This window comes from Plasmodium yoelii (assembly GCF_900002385.2).
Source record: "Plasmodium yoelii strain 17X genome assembly, chromosome: 13".
In the NCBI taxonomy this organism is placed as follows: Eukaryota; Apicomplexa; class Aconoidasida; order Haemosporida; family Plasmodiidae; genus Plasmodium; species Plasmodium yoelii.
In genome coordinates this window covers 2,681,200-2,699,219 of record NC_036185.2, presented here as the reverse complement: position 1 = coordinate 2,699,219, position 18,020 = coordinate 2,681,200, and the positions used below count along the sequence as shown (strand labels likewise).

General features: G+C 24.2%; 7 protein-coding genes across 7 annotated transcripts; 4 read left to right on the top strand and 3 right to left on the bottom strand.

The window, feature by feature from the left end:
* Positions 1-77: 77 nt before the first annotated feature.
* PY17X_1365700 (DNA topoisomerase III) lies at positions 78-2,111 on the bottom strand (the record flags this gene model as incomplete). The annotated part of the gene is made up of 1 exon (XM_723765.2): positions 78-2,111. One exon carries the CDS (start codon positions 2,109-2,111, stop codon positions 78-80), a length of 2,034 nt encoding a protein of 677 aa, XP_728858.2.
* A 2,071-nt stretch (positions 2,112-4,182) lies between these two features.
* Positions 4,183-6,291, top strand: PY17X_1365600 (WD repeat-containing protein 92, putative; the record flags this gene model as incomplete). Its single annotated transcript, XM_022957315.1, has 7 exons — positions 4,183-4,438; positions 4,591-4,775; positions 5,031-5,094; positions 5,199-5,323; positions 5,461-5,623; positions 5,898-5,968; positions 6,064-6,291. 7 exons carry the CDS (start codon positions 4,183-4,185, stop codon positions 6,289-6,291), a joined length of 1,092 nt encoding a protein of 363 aa, XP_022813751.1.
* A 344-nt stretch (positions 6,292-6,635) lies between these two features.
* PY17X_1365500 (conserved Plasmodium protein, unknown function) lies at positions 6,636-7,181 on the bottom strand (the record flags this gene model as incomplete). Its single annotated transcript, XM_719593.2, has 1 exon — positions 6,636-7,181. The coding sequence occupies one exon, from the start codon at positions 7,179-7,181 to the stop codon at positions 6,636-6,638; it is 546 nt and encodes a 181-aa protein (XP_724686.2).
* Positions 7,182-9,318: 2,137 nt separating this feature from the next.
* On the top strand, positions 9,319-10,614 carry PY17X_1365400 (uncharacterized protein; the record flags this gene model as incomplete). Its single annotated transcript, XM_719371.1, has 1 exon — positions 9,319-10,614. One exon carries the CDS (start codon positions 9,319-9,321, stop codon positions 10,612-10,614), a length of 1,296 nt encoding a protein of 431 aa, XP_724464.1.
* Positions 10,615-12,158: 1,544 nt separating this feature from the next.
* PY17X_1365300 (uncharacterized protein) lies at positions 12,159-13,526 on the top strand (the record flags this gene model as incomplete). The annotated part of the gene is made up of 1 exon (XM_719373.1): positions 12,159-13,526. The coding sequence occupies one exon, from the start codon at positions 12,159-12,161 to the stop codon at positions 13,524-13,526; it is 1,368 nt and encodes a 455-aa protein (XP_724466.1).
* Positions 13,527-14,430: 904 nt separating this feature from the next.
* PY17X_1365200 (conserved protein, unknown function) lies at positions 14,431-15,120 on the top strand (the record flags this gene model as incomplete). The annotated part of the gene is made up of 1 exon (XM_723972.2): positions 14,431-15,120. The coding sequence occupies one exon, from the start codon at positions 14,431-14,433 to the stop codon at positions 15,118-15,120; it is 690 nt and encodes a 229-aa protein (XP_729065.2).
* Positions 15,121-15,489: 369 nt separating this feature from the next.
* Positions 15,490-17,178, bottom strand: PY17X_1365100 (conserved Plasmodium protein, unknown function; the record flags this gene model as incomplete). The annotated part of the gene is made up of 1 exon (XM_723973.2): positions 15,490-17,178. One exon carries the CDS (start codon positions 17,176-17,178, stop codon positions 15,490-15,492), a length of 1,689 nt encoding a protein of 562 aa, XP_729066.2.
* Between the last annotated feature and the right edge of the window lie 842 nt (positions 17,179-18,020).

The following is an 18,020-nucleotide window of genomic DNA, read 5'->3' as shown; positions in this document are numbered from 1 at the left end:
AAACAATAAAATATTTGTTCAAAATAAATTGCCTTTTGACAATTAAAATAAGCACACATATATTAATAAAAACAATTCTAATTCAGTATTTCTGGATTATTTATATAATAATTGATATTTTCATCAAGTAAATCTATCCTGTTGTATATTTCCTGATATATATATTTCATTATATCAATATAATTTCTTATAATTTCATTTTTTCCCTTTTCACCTGAAGCTACTAAAAACATATCTCTTTCCATCTTAGCTCTTAAAGATGGCTCGGTTAAATCTACACCTATATCTTTAAATTTTTTATAAGACAATATTAATGCAATTCCCAATTTTGTTGGAATAAATAAATTTTTAGAATTTTTATAAACATAATTTCTTTTTTGAATATTTTCTATATGTTCATGCATTGTTGCATCAGTTCCTATACCATATTTATCCATAAGTGATAACAAATCAGATTCGGATAAATACTTTGGTGGTTGTGTTATTCCTTCTTCGACTACCAAACTATATGGATAAAATTCATCATTAATTTGAAAAGGTGGCAAAATTTTATCATTCCATTTTTCATATATATAAATTTCTAGATAATTTTTATTTTTTATTTTTAATCCTTTGCAATAAAATTGTTCCTCTCCTATATTAGCAATAACTTTTGTATCAAAACCTATTGCATCATCACTACAAACAGCTAAAAAATGTCTACAAATAAATTCATATATTTTCCATTCTTTAAAATCAACATTGTTTGCCTTGTTCATATTTTTAACTGGGTGTATAGGAGGATGTGCTTTATCATTTAATTTCCCTTTTCTAGGTTTACAACTATTTTTTTCAGCTAATTTCGTAGCATAGCTACCAAAAATATTATTTTTTTTTAATTCGTGTATGATTTTTCGTAAGTTCATAGAATCTACAAAATAATTAGTTTCTGTCCTAGGATAACTAATATAACCTTTGTTGTATAATTTTTCAGCGATATTCATACATTCTTTTGAAGATATATGAAAATACTTTGAAACTAGTTTAGTCATTTGTAATGTATTTAAAGGGAATGGACGATATTTTTTTACTTCTTTTTCGAAAATGTTTGATATCCTACATAAAGGATTTTTTAACAAGTCTTCATAAATTAAAACAACTCCTAAATGGTCAAATAATTTTAATCGAGACCAGGTAAAATCAACAACATAATTAGTATTTGATGAATCTGGTCTATTGTTTATATCATAACTATTATTTGCATCATCATCACTACTATAATAATCGGTGCAATTTTTCTTTTTTTTACCTTTTTTTTTTTTTTTTTTTTTTTCACGCTCTTTTTTATTCTTTCCAATATTGTCCAAAAAAAGATTAGAATTATTACAATTTTTATCCTGATATAGATATCCCATTTTGATAGTCCAATAGTATTCGTTGTTAAAATTTTTTATTTGTAGATATCTATTTACCACAAATCCTAATGTAGGGAATTGACATGGTCCGTAACTAATAATTTTTGTGTCGTTTTGTACTAATTTAAAATACCGAATAGTCATAAATCTAGTGAAAATGGAACCCATTCTTAAATCAATTTCTCTTCTAACATCTACACTTTGAGCCAAGTTTTTATTTGGGGACTTCAAATTGTTAATTGCATATTTTATATCTTTTTCTGTAACAGCTGAAAACTGAGCTCTGTGAATTTTTAATTTCTTATTAGTAACAGAACATGCATTTATTACTTCAAAACAAATATGCTCTCCTTCTCTATCACAATCTAACCATAAAATTAAAACATTGCAATCTTTTGAATATTTTTTTAAATTATTTTCAATAGGCTTTTTATCTTTGTCTATATATATAGTTATTTTAGCATCAAACAATTCATGTGGATCTGTATTATTCCAATTTTTGTATTTATCATCAAATTTTTGATCTGTTAAATGGCCCGTTACAGATGTTACAAACATAGACCATGTTTCATTTTCCATTTTATAATCAAATGTGAATACAGGATTATATTTACTATAACTTTTTTTTTTATTACTTTTCCCTTTACTAAGGATCGAAACAATTGCTGATGCAACAGACGGCTTTTCAGCCACATTTAGAACTTTTATGCGCCCCATGAAAGCTAGACAATTTTTTAATTACCTTTTATTCTTTTTCTCTTCCTTTTCGTTAACCATTTTATTGGATACACTTATTTTATTTCTTTCAACTCGGCACCCATAAAATGCGCATGTGCCACTATGTGTATCCATAAAAGATATGTACACAAAAAAATATGAAATAAAAAGGATGCGAAATAAGATGTAATATATATAGCCTAAATCAAAGCATAATATATCACGCCAAGCGTGTTATATAAAACCATATAAATGGTCACTGTAAAAAAATTGTAAAAAACATCTTTCTCTTTAAATTTGTAAATTAAAAAAATACACAATTAGTAGTGTATAATAAGCAATTTTAAAAAAAAAATATGCAACATATGTCTTAATCTTATCAAATAGTTCTATGATATTAAAAAAATTAATATAATATGTGTAATTTTTTTTAATATTCTTAATTATATTTGAGAAATAATAAAATATTAATGTGTCAAAAATTAGTAATAAAAGTAAAGCATGAGTCGACAATAATTCTTTATGTTTACTTTTTCAAATGTTAGTCTTAAAAAGCGTATCAATTAAAATAGTAATGGAATTGATAAAAGGATATAAATTCCATGCCCTCAAAGGGATATATTAAAAACCTTTATGTTTTTGCGCTGGCACACATATATATATGAGAAAACAATCATTTTCAAAAAAAAATAAAAGCCAAAAAAATGAAAACAAAATAAACAAAAATAAATGAATAAATTGAGCAATTAAATAAAGTAAGAAAATCAATTACACACTAACAATAAAAAATAAAAATATATAAGAATATTTAATAAGGCATAATTGACAATTTTTTTTTCTTATTCTATTCATTGTTCTCTAAATTCCTTAAAACTCGTTCTTATATTTGTATACAAATTCTTATATAAAGTAATCGACACAAAAATGGCCATCATGATGTACATAATTGATAGAGAAAGAAAACATTTTTGAACGAATAAATCGTTTATGGAAAATTCTCCCTTACAAAGGGATTTGAATGGTTTTAAAATTGATGTGTTAGCATGTTTTCTTTGTGTATACTATAATTACAAACATAAAGATTAAGAATATGTATATTATTCGTATATGCCTTAATATATAAACCTTTACAATAAAATATATAATGATCTAGATATTGCTAACAAACTACAAAATATATTCACTATCTAAAATATGGATATCCATTGTATTTAATATTTGCTTATTTTCCTTAGGTACACATACATATTTTAGTGTAATTTATTTTGTATGCATACAAACCGTATGTATACTACATATACAAAGAACTTATAATTCTCGAAAAATTTATATATGTATACATTTTTCATTATACTATTATATTCTTTGTTATGTTTTCTTTCGAACTTTTATTCTTTTTTATTTATAACATGAAACCGAAACTTTTGTGTAAAAAAATATTAAAAAATATATCTTATATACCTAATCGAATTAGCTCTCATAGATGTTATGATATTTTTAAATTTGTAATTTTGCAATATAATGAAAGGTGATATGTAATATATATTTTTTGCATATTCCTAGCATCGCTAAATATGTTTAAAGTTCATATTTTTATACCCTTCTTGTTATTTTCCATCCGTATTTTTTTTATAGAAAAATGAATAAATGAACTAATGAATTATAAATGGGAATATATATTTGCACTTATTTGTGTACTCCAAAAAATAAATGATTTGGTTCATTTAAAGTACCATAATGCACATTTGAGGTTTTCCTAGTTGCATCTGTCTAGTGCTTTGTCATTTCTCACTTCGCAAAGTATCTAATGCATATTAAAGAAATAACTGGGAAGTACGTTCAAATATATATATGTGGATATACACTATGTATTACAATTTTTTTAAGAGGTCGCTTTTTATGGGTACATTGTAATGACAATACAATTTACTGAGCATTATTCATTTTCCATTGTTCATCTTCTTTTCATTTTTCTTTAATTAATGTAATAAATATGCATATATATGTTCCCTTTTTATTGAAATAAAGTGACATATTATGTAGTGTTTCTCCTCTACAATTTTTTAAAGTAATGGACGCCCAAAATAAACCTCAAATAATTGAACATATAAATCATTCTTTCGATAATACTGTATACGATGTAAAGTGGGTTGATAAAAAATCTAGCTTAATTTCTGTTGGGGAAAGGCTAGATAAAAAAGGATATATAAGTATATACAATTTAAACAAAGGGAAATTTACTTGTATATCTAATAGCAAAACGGACAATGGCATCAAAACTATTATTCCCTTTTATTCTTATTCGGGGGCGTATACAATTGCGTGTGGTATGTAGGCAAGAAATAAAAAATAAAATAATAATAAAAGAAATATCAAATAAATGATACTAAAATAAAAAAAAAATTTAATGAGGAATGTGTATATGCATGTGTAAATTTCATACTCTCTAACATTTTATTCGGAAATGTTTCCATTTTAGGAGCATTTGATGGAAGCATATTACTATATGATATTAATAATATGTCTAAAGAATATTATAGCATAAAAAAACACACTAAATTAATAAACAAAATAGATTGTAAAAATTCCAAAAATAATAATATCATAGTAACTGGAAGCAGGGATGGATCAGTTAAGGTCTTCGACATTCGAACAAATAATGAAGTAAGATAAAATAACAAAATACAAACCATATAAACAATAATAAATGAATTTACACAAAAAAAATGCAATATTGTAAGATGAAAATAATAGCAAAAACAGTAGTAATAATGATTATAACAAAGTACCACATTCTCCCCTTTTTTATTTATATTTTATATGGACATAAATATTAACTTTGCTTAAATTTTTCTAAAATATATTTGATTATTTCATTTATGCGTAGTAATATTTATTGAATTTTACCTTTTATCATAGGCTTTAAGTTTAGAACCTCCAAAAGATTCACCTTACATTCCTGATTGTTGGTGTGTTTCAACAGGTTGGAAATATTATTAAAAGGAACTCAACATAACTAATGGGAAGTGCACATTATTATACCCATAAATATATATACATATTTATATTGATCTTCTTCTAATTTAGGAAATAATTACATTGAAGAAAACACATTTAGTGGGAATTATCATGAAAATCTAAATATCTGTGCAGGTTACGATAATGGGGATGTAAAATTTTTTGACTTAAAAATGGTATCAATTGAACATGAGGTAATAACATAGGAATAATCATTTTTTTAAATTGCTCAATTAAAAAGTATGAATGTATACATTGGAGTACATGCATAAAACATCTGCGAAAAATGTAAATATATGGATACATAATGTATGCATGCATATTTTTCAAGGTTAATGTTAACAATGGAGTGTGCTCGGTTAATTATGACAGAAAAGACACAAAAAAAAACAAACTAATTTGCTCAACTTTAGAAGGAAATATTTATATATTTAATTTAGATGTCTATAGTGAAGGTTATGGATATTCACACAGCAAAGATCAAGTGGTTTCCGGTTCGATATAATTATATTAAAAAATTATCCATATATTTACACATAGTATAATAAACACATAATTAGATCATAAAAAATAAGTTATTTAGTGCTTTAATGTAATTATACACTAATATAAATGTTAACCAAATTGTATATATTTTTAAATTATATTCATTATCGAAATAAGCTATTATTATAGGCATATTAGTATATCATATATGTTTATTCAAAATTCAATAATTAAAATAAAAAACGGATTTTATAAATATACATAATATAATCTTTAAAATAGGAACATGTTGGGATACACCCTTTTTACCCCAAAACCGTGATATTTTTGCGTGTTTAGGGGGTGACGGAAATGTAAAAATTATACAAATTTAGGAAAAAAAAAAAATTATGCAACTTTTATCCTATTCGTGCGTTATTTTGATTATATTTCATTTCCTTCTTTTTAGCTAATTTTATATAAATATATTAATCCCGAAAAAAATTTCGTGTTCGACGAATTAAAAGGGTACAAAAAAGGAATAGTAGGAGAACTAGACAAATTGAATCACCTAAATGTTTCAACGCAACCAATAATTTCATTTGATTGGAATAAGGACAAGTTAGGCCTTTGTGCTTTTGCTTCATTGGACCAAACAATTAGGGTTTACATAATAACTAAGTTAAATTTATGTTAATTTTTGGAAAATTAAAAAAAAATATAAAGATATATTACAAATTATGTAACAAAATTGTTAAAAAACATATTATATAATGTATTAAAAATTCTTGGTATATGAAATTTATGACTTTGCTTGCTTACTATTACATTTATTTTTGTGGTGATCTTTAAATTTTAATTCATTATATATGCGTATATATGTATATACACTCATACGTATATATATAGAGATTCCCATTTACTAGCATATGCTAATATACACACACATTGTGCAAATATATATTTTAATCATAGTTATTACAAAAAAAAGCTAAAGTGTATACATAAATAAATACATAAGAATATATATAATTTTGTTTATTACATTTTTATAAAATATTCTGTTATTTTTTTTTGATTAAATTTATCATCATTTAAACTAAGAATATGAAAACGTAAATTAAGTAAATTTTCGTGAAGTATTTCATGATTTATTGTTTCATTTAAATTGTTATAATTCATAAAGTTTAAAAGAACATCAATGCTATTAATTAATATGCTTTTATCAAATTGAATATTTTTATTATAACTATTGATAGTATTTAATACTACATTTTTAGTATTGTTCTGTTTGTATGGGTTTATTAAGCTATTGTCTGTGCTACATGTACTTAAATTATTACTTTCATTACATATATTTCTATAAATATGATCATCTATGGGATTATTTATATTACAATTATGTTGTATATATCTTGCATCATTACTTCCAATTTGATTACTAATCATTTGATCATTATTAAATTGATTTAAATAATTCGGCAAAAAGTTGGCCTCATAATTATTTGCGTCAATTTCAAAAATTTTTCTCTTTTTTTTTTCATTTCCATTTGGATTCTCTTCAAATAATATTGGACTTCTGTTCATTCTTTCCGGATTTTCTTGCTTTTGTATTTATTAATATTTAACCTTTTTTGTTATTTAATGTTTAAAAACTTGTTAGACTTCGAGAAATCGCCAAAATTATTAATATACACACACATATATAATATATATATTTTTTTGCTTCTTTGGGGAATAAAAAAAAAATGGAAAAATAATAAAAAAATACCAATGATTTTCAATTTTAATAGCTTTATTGTTAATAAATTTTATGTATAAGAACATATGCACGCACAATACAAAACTATTTTAGATAACTATTATATTTTTTTATAAACAAAATATTTCTCTAATTTAATTTTAACACACATATGCTTTACAAATTTTATATATTATATGCAGCCCTATATTTTGGTGAATAAAATTTATTTCTCCTTCTTTCAATATTCTTTACGTTATTTATTTATTTTTGATAATTTATATATTATTACTGTTATTATTATTTTATTTATTTTTACTTTTTTAATTGTATATAATGAAAATATTACGTATTAGCATATCACGCATTTGCGTTTTATACCCTTTATCAATCCCCTAATTAAATACTAATCCCCATATTTTATCTTTTAAGCGAGGATACATAAGCTAATGTATGTATAAAGCATATTTATACACATATATGCACACATACATATCCAACATTTTTCACATTCATTTATTCTGTGTCACACTTGTTTTGCTTCTGCATTGATTTGTGCAAGAAATTCATTTAAGCTTTTCTTAAAGCCCATGTCTAAAATTTTAGTAAGGTAAACATTTCATTTTTGAAATTACAAAAAATAGGCATAAAGACATTTAAGCAAAAGAAAACATTGAATTTAATCAACGATTAATAAACACTAAATATATTAATTATATAAGTCAGATTGATATTGGGAAAAATATATTCATGTTACATTAATAAAAAAAACGCGTTCCTTAATCTCTTTTCCTTTAAAATTTTGTAATTATAAAAATATTTTAATTTAAAAATAATAGCATTACAGTGGATAAACCCTTTTATAGTACACATAGTTTAAGTGTGAAAAAAATGAAATGTGCTAAGCTGAAAATAACAACATTCTTAACCTATCTGAAACTGTATCCCATATTAAGCAAAAAAACAAAGCTATTTATTAAACACCTTAAATATTAAATGGTCATGTTCCATATACTATTATATGTAGGAAAAACACACACACATGTTACTTAAGTTTTGTATATATAGTTTTTATTTTAATATACAGAGTATATACTAGTGCCTGTATATACCTAACTCTTCAAGTATATAATTTTAAATATATTTAAAAAAAAATAAAATATTAATAGCATATAAAGTATGTCACAGAGGACATATTAACCTATATGATAATAATTAAACTCTATATTATATTGATTATGTGTGTGTGTGAAAATGATTAACGCATCTTAGCATCGGGATACTGAACTTTATTTGTTAGTTTATGTGTATAGACGATAATATAACGTTTATAGCACCAGTAAATAAAACTAAAAATAATCAAAATAAACACATGATAAAAATTATAATTTTTAAAAAATCATATTTATGCTTAGTAAAGATTAATAAAACTAAAATAATGATAGATAAAATTTACACCATTTGGTAAACCGCAAAAATATTAAAAATATTTTTAAAAAATATATGTAAATAAAATAAAAATAAAATGATGCACTAACGTCACAACTCTAGTACAATAACGCAACGTCGTAATAGTGACGCAAAAATAAGTGAGCATGTAATTTCATTATTTTATAAAAAATAAAAGACAATGCATTAATTTTTGCCGGGAAATATGTAAAGCGTTGGAATTATCAAAAAATAATTAAATACAATAGTAAAAATACAAAGTGATAAGTGCAATTTTTGCATTGTATAAATACATATATATAATATTCCTTCAATAAGGAAATACAAATAAATTGCAAATTATTAAAGAGCACGCAAAAAAATAATAATTGTTATTATTCAAACATAAACTTGTATAAATATACAAAATATATTCATAAGTGCTTAAATTTTTCCGACGTCGTTCTGTTTTCTATATCTAAAGACATCTCACACTTTTTCGTTGTTTATATTTATATATTGGTAATTTGCCCATCTTTTTCATAACTATGCAAAATGAAGGGTTTCACGACAGCTTCTATAATCGGATTTTACCTTATAAAGGGATATTTAAGCTATTTTATAGCCCCTAATGGATATCTCTGTGATTTTAAATTCAATCCATTAATTAATGTTCTTCCAAGTATAAACAGAACTGGGGATATTGAAGAAGTAGGATGTACAGTAAATAATCCTAGTTTGTCAGATTATGTTGCTTTGGTATGTCCTAAAAAAAATGATGGAGATTATCAAAATATAGAAAAGGTACCGTCAAAATGTTTTTCGTCAAATTTATATTCTCCATATAAATCTGAAGATAGTGCACACCAATTAGAAGAACTTAAAATCCCAGAAAGATATTCAATATCAAAAGAGTTTAAAGATTTTGATTTAAATATTATATTAATTCCAAGTTTACATAATATTAATAAAACAATATATTGTAGGTGTGATAACTCCAAAACACAACTCAAGCTTGTTAAAAATGGTGATGAAAATGCAATATTACAAGGAAAATTAGGGTTAGTCAAAATTATTCTAAACAATCAACGAAATTCTCCAGAAAATATTCATCATATTACTCCTAATACAGAAGTAGGTTCACTTGGTGATAAAGTTATTGAATTAAAAGAAGGAGAAATTATTCATTTAAAATATGATGATAAAATCAGAACAAACTTTGATTGTAAGGAACTTATTAATATGAAAATGGGTATTCCATTGGATTATGATTTATCTTTGAGAATGCCAACAGTATTTCTCAAAGATATTAATTGCAAATTCTATTTTATTTTTAACAATGCTGGTGGCATTGCAAATATTGTATTTAAGGCCAAGAAAACAGAAAACATAGATGGATGCGATTTTACACAACCTAAAGGAAAAGGATTATATAAAAATGGTTTTGTATTAAGTGAAATAAATAATGTTGAAGAAATATGTACTGTTCATATAGGTAGTGGTCAAAATAGTAATGTCGCAGGATTAAAATGCCCATACAAATTAACGCCTGTTTATTGTTTTAAACATGTATTGTATGAAAAAAAATATAAAAACGGAAATAATACATTTCAAACATTTTTATTAGATGATGTTTTAAGAACTGTTGATATAGAATATTATTATAATGCCAAACTTTCTGCACACATTGTTGGTATACCAACTTTGCCTGAAAAATCCGAAACCATACGATGTGTTTGTGAACAAGATGGAAAAAAGGGAATTATGGAATTAAAAATATCATCTTCCCAAAATACATTTATTAGTTTTATTTTATTATCACTCATTGTTTCGATTTTTTATTTATTCTAGATGACAAGCGTCAATGGGAAAAAATAAATATATGTATATATGTGAGCAATGAACAAAGCTTTTGAGACCAAACCACGCGATAAGACACAAAGAAATACAAATAATTATTACTATTATTTTTTTAAATTAATATTTTTATGATAAATATGTCATTATTTTAGTGGAAAAAAAATAAATAGTAAACAAATTCTTTTCATTCATAGTAATATTTCTTATGGATATTAATGCAAACAAAATGGGATATTTGGAATATCTCAACATTTTATGCATTACACTTTATATGCTCAATTTTATACAACTTTTTTCCCTTAATCCATATAAATTTATTTACTATAAAAAAGTAATATGCATGTGCATCTATATATTCAGATTGATCTGCTTCTATCGTCTTAATACATAAAACTTTTTATTGATGAAAAAACTATCCTAAATAGGCAAACATTCAACATAATATCTTCTTTTATATATTTTAAACAATTTAATTATTAGGAATAAAATTCATAAATTTTATAATACTTAAAATTGTGAGCTTTTTAGAAATATTAACAGGGAGAAATAAAATACTTTTATATAGTCGTATGTATACATATATATATTTGTTAATACATTATGAATCCAATTACTCTCATGGTCGTATTAAATATTTTCAAATATAATAAAAAAAAATGTGAATATGAACTAAATAAATTAAAGAATAAAAATTGGTGTACTTCTAAAAGTAATATACAAATACACATAACGCTAATGATAAAATTAGACAAAAATAATGATAGTCATTATTCAAATATATATAAAAAGGGGAAAAAATGAATATGTTATTCCCAAGTTTTTATTTCTTGTATTTTTAAATTCTTCAAAAAAGTATATTAAGATATGAAATATTTTTGTTTTTTAATTAAAATTATGTCATATCACAATAATATCTCATAAATGTTTATATAATAATATTAATTTAGGTATAAATATATGTGATGTCTTTTTTATGAATTTATATGCACATCGTTTAATGTATGTTAAGTAAGAAATACGGTCATTCTTCATCCATCATCATTTTGTTAGTTATATATATGTATATATTTATTTACGTATTGGTATGAACTGATAATGCAAAACTATCAATAGTGGCAATTTATTCTACAATATGCGCATCTTATTACATATTTTAGTGCATGTATTGACCCAATTTTTCGCGGAAAGCCTACTGGAATAATAGACATAAAAAATTATTTCTCAATATATGCATTATTTTTTTTCGAAACTCATAAAGATATTTTTATTCAATAAATATGCATTCATACATACATACATGTGTATGGTATTTTGAACGAATAGAAAATCATACAAAACTATGGGCATAATATTGCTTAAGTAAGCTAAGATAAAACGAAGAAGGAAGATATAAGCATATACCAATACCCACACACACTTTCTCGCACATCAAAGTTATCAAGTGCAAATAAATCAGTGAATATATGTAGTGAAATAAAAGAAGAGTAATTTTTTTCTGCATTTTTGGTGTGTGTGGCCCTTTTCTCCCTTTAATAATGCTCTCCTTTTTTGGGAACAGACGTTTTTTTCTTTCTTTTTTTTACTTTTTGTTTTATTTTGTATTAGTTATAAAATCGACAATTGGTAAAAATGAGTATGTTTCTCCTGATGAATTGAATATAAAAACATCCGGGTTTTTAGGATACAAATGCGACTTTTCCACTCAAGGAATTCATAATTTAGAACCTGATATTGTTGAAAGAAGATCAGTAATATGTAGTATAAATTCATATTTTATTTATGATAAAATAAAATTAATTATACCTAAACAGGATGACCCCAAATATAAATTTAAATTGCTACCAGATAAATGTTTTGCAAAAGTATATGCAGATATTGAAGGGAAAAAAGAAATACCAATAGAACAAACAGGATTAATAGAATATACACTTGAAGAAAATGATACTAATGAAGATTATAATGAAAGGATTATTCAAATATCACCATTTAATAATAAAGATGTAGAATTTTATTGTATTTGTGATAATACTGAACAAGTTATATCTCACATTGATGGAAGAAGTGCATTAGTACATGTAACTGTATTAAAATATCCCCATAAAATAATATCTGTTAATTTAACAGATCAAAAATATCCTTACTTGTCTGATGCATATACCAAAAATAACTTTATAGATTATAAATTAGAGATCGGATTAAAAGAAGGTGAGCTACTAGTGCTAGCATGCAAAAAAATTGACAATAAATGTTTTCAAAAAAATGATGAAAGTAAAAATGGAGATTTGTATAAAACTAATAAAATTATTTATCACAAAGATTTTGCATTATTTAAAGCCCCAATATATGTAAAATCAAATGATGCTACTGCTGAATGTACATGTAAAATTGATGAAACAAATATATATACCCTTGTAGTAAAACCAGATTATGATGAAAAAGTTATACACGGATGTAATTTTTCAAAAGATTTATCTATTCGTACATTTACTAATAATATGAATTTATTGAAGTATACTGAAAATACAGATATTAATTGTAATGTAGAAATATCACAACCATTTTATGATCATTTAATTGGTATTAGTTGCCCTGGTACTATAATTCCAGATTGTTTTTTCCAAATATATAAGCCACTAACTAATGAATTAAAATCTTCGGAAATTACTTATTTGGATTCACAACTAAATATTGGAAATATAGAATACTATGAAGATATACATGAAAATAATGAAATTAGAATTTTCTCAATTGTTGGAGCAATACCTCAATCAGCATCTTTTACATGTATGTGTAAAATGGATAAAATAACTGGTTTTATGAATATTAAAATTGGTTCCGCATATTATGCTTTTCTCTCAAAATTGTTTATTATATTTATTCCCTTATTTTTTATGTGGCTATAAAGTGGTGTGTAGTGTATTCTTTTATTTTACAGAAAGTGTATATTATCATTTTTCTCATTTCATCGTTTAAACAAGCATCTGAACGTGTACATGCAATTATTTCTGTGTTTGGATTTGTATTCAAATATCATGAAATTTTTTTGAATATTCGTTACAAGCCATAATAGAATATACACCATCTACAATATAATTTTTTTTTCACTATTTTTTATTTCATCCTATTGTGTATGTATATTCCTTTAATAAAAAATCCATATGATTAACATTCATATGTATTAATAATTTTAATTAATTTTTTTTTTTTGCACAGATAAAACTTTTCTTTTTAAAAAAAAGTATATACACTCTTTTTTTTACCCCATACTCAACTGATTTTCACTTACCATTACATATAGCTATATATTGCATATTACTACTATGCAAAGCAAATGTTTATTATTATTGTTGTTATTTTTTATTTATATATTTTTTTCCATATACCAATTTAAGGAGAAATAAAATAATTTGCTATTTGAAAAAATATAAGATAAATATCTAGTCGTGCAATGCTGAACTCGAATACTTAAAACAAAAAATAAATTCATTAAATACCTTTTAATATTGTAGTTAAAATCGATGTGTTTAGAGAATATTTTTTATCTCTCTTTATCTTCTTTTTTTGGTTTTTCTTCCATGTTTTCTCATTCAACTTTCTATGTATTTTAGTAATATTCTCCACACACAAACTATAATTTTTTTTTATGAAAAATCACAAAATTTAGCAAATATCGCTTAGTGCATGTACTCGTAGATAAGCATGTACATACTATAATAAACTTCTCATCAGTTTTGAGAGGATTTGATTTAATTTTGGCACGCGCCCTCTCAACTTGTGTTCATCACATATTCAATACTTCATAAAAAAATGATAGCATCATTTCGATATGCGCATCTCAAGAGAATAAGAAATATACCTTCTAGTAAGGGACATAAATATATTCAAGGAAATAGGGGATACTGTTACTTAATAGACAAAATTAATAATAGTGGCAACATTAGTAGTCATCAAATTAATACGAAGAATATTTTTTTTCCTGGCACTAAAAGAAACTACTTTACATCTTTATACAACAATGTGAAAGGCAAAGAAGAGTTAAAGGGAGATATGGAAAATTTGTACAACAATATCATAACAAGCAATTGGAACGATTCAGTATATTTAGTTTTAAATATTCCAATTTGGGAAGGACGATTAAATGATATAGAAGAAAAAATCAAAGGGTATGAAAATGATAAGTCTATAATCGATCAAAAAAAAAAAATTAATGAATTATTTGATGTTTTATTTATATTGGAAGATTTACGTGATCATATTAATGAAATATTAGAACAATCATCTCGCTCTACTGGTTTAGCAGGAACACATGTTTTAGCGTCCTTTAAAATCCAAAATATAAATGAACATATCGAATTTTTAAAAAGCAGATATGAAGAATTATTGTCTTCTTATCCTGCGTATAAATATCAAATTAATTTAGTACTAGGAAAAGGATTAGCATTGTTGAGACAAAAATATTCATTTAATTGGAAACACATGCATGATTTTTTCTTTTGATAAGATATGTTTGGAGAAGAGGCCTATTGCCTTAAAAAAAATGGGAAAAAATATAATGAAATATACTATGAAGCAAATAGTGAAAAATTAAAAAAAAAAAAAAAAAACGAAACAACAATGATATCACGCATGTTCAGAGACGGTTAGCTTATATTGCCTGTAAGAAAATAAGTAATTTTATAATTTCCTTTTTTATTATTTCTGTAAATAAAAAAAAGGAAAGCATATGAAGCAAATGGATATATAACTTTGTTAAAATTAAATATGTCAATCTACGATTGTTTAGAATGGCCCCAAGTATCAAAACAGTTATTCATAGTTATACATTAATGTAGCATATTTTTTCATTTTTATCACCATTTATACGGCTCATTCTTTTAATATAATATATTTGTTTCTTTTTTGTTGACCAGTTTTCGAAAAAATAATTTTTTTTGATATAGTAGGTAGTAGAAAAGCTAATTTATGTTTTTTTGAAAAACTAAGTATATATGAAAATTGATCCTTTTCATTTGCCGAAAATGAAGGGGATTTATAATCTCTCACGTATTTGAAGGATTGTACATTTTCATATACTTCTTCTACCTGCTTATCAGATTGTGTCTTATTATGATCATCTTCATCATTATCCTCTTTTTTGTTTTTTTCTTTTTCATCAAATTTATCAACATTTTTTTCATCCTGTTTTAACAAATTTTCAACACCATTGTTTTCTGTTCCTTTATTTTTTTTAAATAATAAATCACTGTTTTCATTTATTTTACCTTCAACTACCATTCCAGGTGTCCTCATTTCTGTTTTCATTTTTTCCAATTTTTGCAATTTTAAAATGTATTTTTTTATGAGAAATTTGCTGAGGCTTATTTTTCTTTTTTTGCTGTTTGTCATTGTAATGGTAGTATTTTCCTTTTCGGTCGCATCATTCTTAGTGTATTTTTCATTTTCTACATTGTAGCAATTTTCGTTTTTTTCAATCTCGTCAACAATTACATCATTTTCTTTTTCATTGGAAACGCCATCACTCAAAAAATTGTCCGTATCATGGATATTTATTTTCTTCTCTTTTTTATTTTCATCGATTTCTTGGTTTTTATACAGCCCATATACATGCTTATCTCGTGTTTTTTCAACTAAATGTAAAATAAGATGCAATTTCCTGTTATTTTCTGTATCATCATTTTGATTAATATCATTTACTTGGTTTTCGTTTTCTTGACCGTTATATTTTACAGATTTGCTATTACTGCCGCTTTTTTTAATAGTCATTATATTATTATTTGCACTTTCTATCTCCATAACACCTTGTACATATTTACCTTTCCACCCAGAAACATGTGGAATAATAGGATATATATTCTTTACTTTTGTAAATTTATTAAACGGGTGTTTAAAATAGTGATTATACAAGACTTTGCTATTTTTTATGTTACTTTTATCGACATTGTCTACCAGAGCATTGTCAGGATTATCAATTTGAATATCATCATCTCCCATATTTTCTTTTCCTATTTTATATTCATTATTCAAAATATTATTTTTCACATATTTAATATAATTAGGTATAGTTTTATTTAATAAGTCAAAATCATTTTTTTCAAATTTAGAAACAAATGGAATCGTTGAAAAATATTCATTATTTTTTTCAGTTAAATGAATATGGTTACATTTTTTATTGCTTTTTAAATCGTTTTCTTTATCACATTTATTTTGTTCCTTGATCCATTTATCAATATCCTCATCATTTTCCATGTTTAATGAATACAACATAGGTAGTTCCATAGGAATACGTATGTTGCTTTCAATATCATTTAATCGATCTATTTTTTCATTTAAAAACATTGTATTATAACTAAAATCAAGGATACTATTATCCAATTCATGCTTTAAAAATTTCAACCCATCATCTATATTTGGTACATCTAACATAAATTTAGTAGGTCCACAAAAATTTCGAAATTTTGATTCATTTTTATTCGTTTTTTTTTGATAACCTTTACTATCTCTCATCCTCGCCGAATTTACTTTTTCGATATGGGAAGAGTTATCCATTATGCTCATTCATATATACCCACAGTAGTAACAATTATACAATTTTGTATATGTACGAAATATGGCATTATATACATATGTTGGCAATGCATATTATATATATATATATTTATGCTTATTCGTACATTATGTGGGGATAGTTGTGCTTCACTTTTTGCGCTTTAATTTTATTGTATAATATCCACAAAAATTTGGCCCATTAAAATATATAAAGCAAAGAAATAAACAAATTAATAAACGGAATAATTCGCTGTGAAAGCAAGATATTTGTATATAAGAATTTTGCAAATTTAATGAAGCAATTATTATCATTTGATGGATATAGTAAATGAAAAAATGACAATGAAAAAAAAAAAAAATAAATATAAACAGAAATAGCTGCAACGCCACTAAAAATATCCCCTACTTTAACAAATAGATTATCGCCTCCAAAATAATATTTTTATACAAAAAAATGTTGACTATATTTTAAAATTTCATATTTTATTATTTTTTCCCATAAATGTTTTACTTCTGACTTCACATTTGCGACATGAATGCATATATACATACATTTATTATTTAATGTGCATACTGAGAAAACATTTCTATTCCATTTTTTCAGTTAGCTTTCCAGCATTTAAACAAAATAAACTATATTATTTCAAGGCATATAATAATATATTATAGAACATGTGTTTTTTTATTTTGTATACCATTCAACTCAAATTAATCACAACGAATTTTTCTTAAATAGAAACGTTTATTGAAAGTAAAAAAAAAAGTTAATTAAAAAGGATGTGGAAAAAAATGAAAAAAATAAATAATGATAAAAAATATGTGGGGAAAATTTGAACAATGCCGAATCAAGC